We start from the raw sequence: 6,504 nt of genomic DNA, 5'->3' as shown, positions 1-6,504 counted from the left end.
CTGGACTTAAGCGTTCACATATTGTGATTATAATTTTATTTGTAAATAAAATGAGAAATCGCATTTATAAACGTGACAAAGGTTTCAAAAACGTTGCCACTTTTCCTGTTACATTGACAGGCGAAATGCAGGTGGGCCAAGCCTATTAAACCATGAAGTTTAAAGGAATTATCTCTTAAGCTACCCTTTGTATAAGCCCTACCGCCCGGTCTAACTGAGAACTCTAGCGCCAAAAAGAATGAACTCTTGCTTTAACATAGTCAGTAGGAAAATTAATTTATTTCTACAGAAAGCACACTGTGAAACGGGCAAATGCAGTTAAGCTTTCCGAAAACTTGCAAACAGGCGATGCTGCAAAGGATAGATGTTATTAAAGTAAGATCATCTGACGACGAAGATTCTTCGTAATGTACATTTTGTATAGAATCATATTATCAGAATTCCTGCGATAATTATTGTAGATATTTTTTTTTCTCCCAATGATGAGTTTATGTGCAACAACCTTATAAAAAGTAAAAATTGTTACACCCATTAGACCGTGAGTGAAAAAGGAAATGAAATTTAAGTAAATCATAACTTGATGAGGGGGAAACCTAAAATGAAGAGCAATGAAATCCAAAATATTACAAACTTGTTTAGGAAATGGATCGTATGACAGACTGAAAATTCAAATAATAAGATTATAAGAAAATGTCATAAGACATACATACTGAATGGCAATTACCGATTTTATTACTTTTAATGAAAACATCATCATATAAAATAGTAATATAATAAGCAAAATTTAAGGGTTATAAGTCATAACAAATTTTAAAATTAAATAGTCTCAAAAGTAATAAAACAAATAAATAGGGATGTGTTTACGGATTAGGATTTATACGGTCAGTTTCATTAGGTACTGTCCCAAATATTGCCTCCCTGGGAGATGGCTGAGGACTTAAGAAGGGGACGATTTAAAGTTTAAGAGAGAACTGGCAACAGGGTTTTTCTCAAGGAAGTAAACATCAATCAGTTTAGATCTGTCGGACTATAATAGTAATCTGATATATCTGAATTTGAAAACAAAATTATAGATTTTTATTTTTTTAGATTTTCAAGAAGTTTTGTTCCTGATATGCATCTTGCGTAAGAAGCAATTTTTAAATTGTTAAGATTGTGTGATAAAAAAAGGAGTCGTATAATATCAATGTTAAAAAGTATTTGTAAAAAAGTTATATTTCTAGGAAAACATTTATCAATTTATTGTCAGATAAAGTTTTAAAAAATCAAAAGAAAATCACATGACTTAAATTTTTTTGTCGTAGACAGACACCACTAATTTATAAACCAAGAACGTTAACCTGATATTTGAATAAACAAAAAGTATATATAAACGAAAGAATACAAAGGATTGAAAGTCAGGAAGAGATAGAAAAAGGCAAAGTAACAGATGTTTGAAGACGGTTAAACGGTTATCTTAATCCGCTGTTTTCCAACAATCTATGCTGGTGTGGTACAACGGCTTTTGCAGGATTAAACCCTTAATTCGATGGGACCTACCTGGGTCGACCCTGGCTTGGACCCAGGGTCTGAATTATACCCTGAGTTGATCATTCTCTGTGGACGCAATGTACTCGGATTCCCACGGACCCGGCAAAGGCGTATTCCTGAATCTTCCTTTCTGTCAGAAAACTACCTTTTCGAAAAAGGCTCATTCTCCTTTTCATGGTCGTGACGAAACTGTTCAACTAACAAGAAAAAATCAAGCGTTTTATGACATTTCAAACCATGACTTTTATATCTCAATGTGAATGATGTTCCAGATCACATGTGTGAGGAAATTAATTTGTTTATTTTCAGTTTTCTTAAATCATCATAGTTTTCAGGTTTTGTGTACTCAATCCCACACGTTAATATTTTTATAAAAATCATTCTGCTTTGGGGTCTACCTTATTTCATTACTACGGCGAGTATTCCTGTTAGTTCTCTACACTACACTTCTATATTCAAAACTAATGGGGAATTATGTAGAGACAGCAGAGAGAAAAACGAACATAAGTTTGTTTAACATAACGACAGGCTATCACCGAGTTCATTGCCGTTTTCTTACAACAGTGAATCATTAGAGCTGTTTACAGTAACTGCCTATCTTGTTATTTCGAAAAATGAACGTATTGATGTAATTTCCAGTTTATTATTTTCTAGTATTTTAAAGTGTTTAAAAGTATAGAGGTTGTTCCTTCCTTCCTGTAAATAACTAAAAAGATTTGACATCATCGAAAAACTATCATAAAAAAAAAACTAAGTAATAGACGCCTGCCTTGTAACGCTATTTTCTAGCGCGATTGGTCACGTTGGTAAACAAGCTAATGTATTAAGATGAAAACTGTCTCCCAATGGTTAAAACAAGGGGAAAATTTGCCTGGGCGGGTCCAACGTTCCATTTTGAGCTCATACTTATTCTCTGCATCCTAAGCTACACGATTACGTTCGCGATGAATAGATCATCCCAGCACGAGTCCTTCGCCAGCAAAGTAGAGTTGAATATCCTTCAGGTCGTAATTGTCGGAAGTATGTCCCTTTTGTAGTCGAATTCCGACAGCCGCTGGAACGTTCCGCATGAAAACGAGATTAACGACGAGATACGGTGTCGGTCGAAGAAGTCCATGAAATTCCTTTCGCATTGTAGGCGGTTGTTACTTGACTGTAGTCGTCCGCTGCGACGAACGATTTTTTGAAGTTGCGATGTGAACTCTCGTACTGCAGGATACTGTAACCAGGTTCCATTAATCAGCCTGCAAGTGAAATTATACTTGTCACAAGGGCAAAGTAAATTCAGACGACATCCAAATACAGGGGAGGGAAGAGAGCCATTCAGACCAGACTTAACCCACATGAATTCGCTGATATTTTGGAATTCAAAAGAGTCCGCTGTACAAACTTTTTTATTCATGGCATTAACAATGAGTGAACCTATCCAGGTCTATGATGACTGTAAAAATATCCATAATTATAACAAAATAAATAGATATCATTACGAATCTCAAAGAAAATTCGATATTACTGGTAGTAAGTTACTAGACAAAGAAGTGGAAAACGGAGCTAATTGTAAGATTGCCAGGCAACATAAGAGTCAAAGAGAAGATTAATCATGATTCTATGTGCCCTAACAAAAGTTTCATATTCAATTTTCTCGTGCGCATCCTCTGAGGTTAATTTTAAAAACATTATTAAAAGGTAGGAGATGCAACGAAAAAAAACCCTATGTAACTAATTTCTAAATAAACTTTGGGTTTTTCAAGAAAATGTGACATTTTCCCATGAATGTGATTTACTTGAATTGTAATAGGCTAATGTTGCAAGTAAAGTATTTCAATAATATACAAATTATCTTGATACTTCTAAATGTCTATGAGGTTCAGAAAAAAAAATTAATTCATTTTGTTGTTATAGAAATTCTATTTGCTTATTTTGTTCATTAATTTTAAAATGATTGCAAGTTGCATTGCGCATACCGATAGACACTTGTACCTAACGTCTGCCTTGCCCATGAGAAGTTCGGGCTAAGCATTCCTTTCTCCAGCGACCTGCTTTGCAATCGCGAGATGAAGCCTGTGTAAGCAGATTATTGAGGTTAAAAGGAACAAATGCTGATACGGCAATGATGACGTCGTCACTTGGCAGGAGATTGCTCTCAGCCACTAAGAGTTACGTTACTTGCTGTAATAATTACGACTTTAGGATAAATTTTTTTGTTTTTTAATACTCGACCCACATGAGAAGAATGTCTGAAAAAAAAACAGTACCAAAATTGAACAATATATTAGTTTCATGTGGAAAACTGCATGATTATGTTAAATTAAATATTCCTATTTGAAACTAATGAAAAAGGTTTCCATACAAATTCTATATATATTATTAGCCCTGTATAAGATTCATATAGGATTATTTCATAGATAACATTTTCACTTCTAGACTTCCTGACTTTAAAATCTCTTTTATTTTATTTTATTTATTTATTTATTTATTATTATTATTATTTTTTTTTTTCATTGACTACGAATATAAATCACCGGGACAGACAATATGTCAGTAGGTTTTGGATATGTGTTTGAACTTTTAGCTTATTTGTCATTACTAAAGCGTTAAGTTAGAGTTCAAATCTTTACGCATATATATTGGGATATGTTTAATTATCTATGGTTACGTTTTGCTTATTGATTTTATCGTGATTCCTTTTTTATTATAATTTGTAACCCTTCCGACTTCTTACGGAGTGTATTATATTGACTCCACTTGTATCCATATTTATCTTATTTTTTTTTTTTTATATTTATTTATTATATTTTTTTTATATATATTTGATAAATTAATGGTTGGCTTGAATATGTGGAAAAGTGTTCTAGCGGCGTACCGTATAAGGCTACTTGCGGCATCAATTCTATAGATACAAGATATAATGATAAAGGTATTTAAAACCGCGAGAACCGCTATAATCCAGTTCGGATCCAATATCACGAGTGTAACTCGTAAGACATTGACACTTCCTATTTAATTATCAGTTATTCTACCAAACCGATGACTCTGGGTGATAAAATATATTATTGGTTTTCTTAATGGAAAGGAATTCACACAACGTGTTAAGGAGATTATTATTGATTTACACCACCCGAGTCACAGATTATTATGTGTTGAATTCCATATTTATTGATTTAGCACTCATAAATATTCGTAACGCACTCAATTGCGGTGTTTGTTTTTAGTGCTATTAATTCTATATAACGTGTCAAGGAACTATTAACACTAAGAAGTGTTTATTCCCTCTGTCAGACTCGTAATTCTGTTTTAATAAATTCTACGTATATTCTTTCAAGGATTGATTTGGCACAGGATAGGCCCTTAAACTGACAGGTGTCTTAGTGTGTCCCTTGTCTTCATGACACGTGTTACAATCAGTTATGTGCTTTTTATATCTGTAAGCATTGTAGGCCAGTAAAATAGTGATTTGGCTTTCTGTGACATAGTAGGGAACCCTGGATGACGGAATGCAACCAGTTTATGACGATTGGTATGAAAGAGATTATTACTAATACCTGGTCGTTAGTCATCTGCTGTGTTCTTCGGGTTTACCTCGTCACAGACCTAAATATATATTACATTTTGATACATTTATTCTGATACACATACTTTAAACATATGCTTTTGCTTTAGGGTTTTCTGCTCGAAGTGGTTATTAGGGTTTGGCTTGAAGGCCGCTGACCCTGTTTCCGTTTCGAAGTGTTTATTGTTTGGTGTTTATTGTTTTGCTTATCGCTGTTGACACTTGCTTTGTTCAGTTTGTAACAGTTCTGCGCTCCGACCCAGATATTCAATGCTCGCGATCTCTTGGGTTAAGGAATTTCTTGTTTAGATACGTTTTAACAATAGGCACGGATGTTTCTATATCTTTTAGTCCAATTAATGGTTCTTTGCTGTATGGTGCGGGATTGCGGGATAATGCGTCAGCTATGATATTTGCTTCCCAGGTAGATATCTTATCTTGGCTCCAATAACTTGAATGATCATTTGTCACCGAGTTCCTTTTGGACTGTGATTAAAGCCTTTGAAAAACTCGGTAAAGGACTCATGTTCAGTAAGACTTTATCAGGATAGCCATAGATTATGAACTTAAAATGTACTAGTGAGTTAAAGATACCTAGCCCTTCCTTGCTTATTACTGCATATTTACTTTCAGAGGGCTTTAGTTTACGTGAATTAAAAAGCTATAGGAAAGAACTGTTTATCATATTGCTGAAGTAGTATCCCTCTTACCCCTTGGTCTGAGGCGTCTGTTGCAATAAAAAAAAAAATTCCTTATTTAAATCAGGGATTTTTTTAAGTTAGGTAAGCTGCATTATTCGCTTTTAAGATATCGAACGCCTGTTGATGCTTTTTAGACCATAATCAATCTACGCTCTTCTTCGTAAGATCTGTTAAAGGAGCTGTCATGATGAAGAGTTACATATTTACATACGATTGTAATACCCACTACAGCGCAAAAGTGCTGTATCCCCCTTTTACGTTAATAAGTACGGAAGTTATGAATAGCCGACACCTTACCACGGACTACTTTAAGACCTTGACTAGACACATAAAACCTAGATAAACATGTTCGAGGTTTTAAAAAACTACATTTAGATATTTTACTCTGAGATTATTTGTCTTTGTCTCTGTAGCACTAGCTCTACTTTATGTGAATGTACTTCTAAGGTATTAGAAAAGATTACAAGATCATCCATATAGGCATGTAGGTTATCCTCTAAAAGTCTCCAAACACTATATTGTAATTTGGGGCGCAACGTAAGCCGGAGGCATACGTAAAAATTGATAATGTCCCCTGGGTGTGCTGAAAACGGTGTATGAGGTACAATCACTTAGGTAATGTATCTGGTAAAAGCATTTAAAGTAAGTCCAAGTTGGTGAAAAAAAAAAATTTATTCTAACCTAACAGAGATAAGATGTCGTCGGTACATCGCACTGGAAACT

General features: G+C 34.2%; 1 protein-coding gene across 1 annotated transcript in view; it reads right to left on the bottom strand.

The window, feature by feature from the left end:
- Nucleotides 1–1,593, bottom strand: part of LOC135218194 (protein fem-1 homolog C-like) — an 11,231-nt gene extending 9,638 nt beyond the window's left edge. Inside the window, exon 1 of the mRNA XM_064254346.1 lies at nucleotides 1,540–1,593. Within this exon, the coding sequence (XP_064110416.1) occupies nucleotides 1,540–1,593 (54 nt within the window). The remainder of the gene's footprint in view (nucleotides 1–1,539) is intronic.
- Nucleotides 1,594–6,504: the final 4,911 nt, after the last annotated feature.

The sequence above is a fragment of the Macrobrachium nipponense genome, chromosome 9 (genome assembly GCF_015104395.2).
Source record: "Macrobrachium nipponense isolate FS-2020 chromosome 9, ASM1510439v2, whole genome shotgun sequence".
Taxonomy (NCBI): Eukaryota; Metazoa; Arthropoda; class Malacostraca; order Decapoda; family Palaemonidae; genus Macrobrachium; species Macrobrachium nipponense.
Note: the sequence above shows the minus strand (reverse complement) of the source record. Positions and strands in the feature narration are given on the sequence as shown.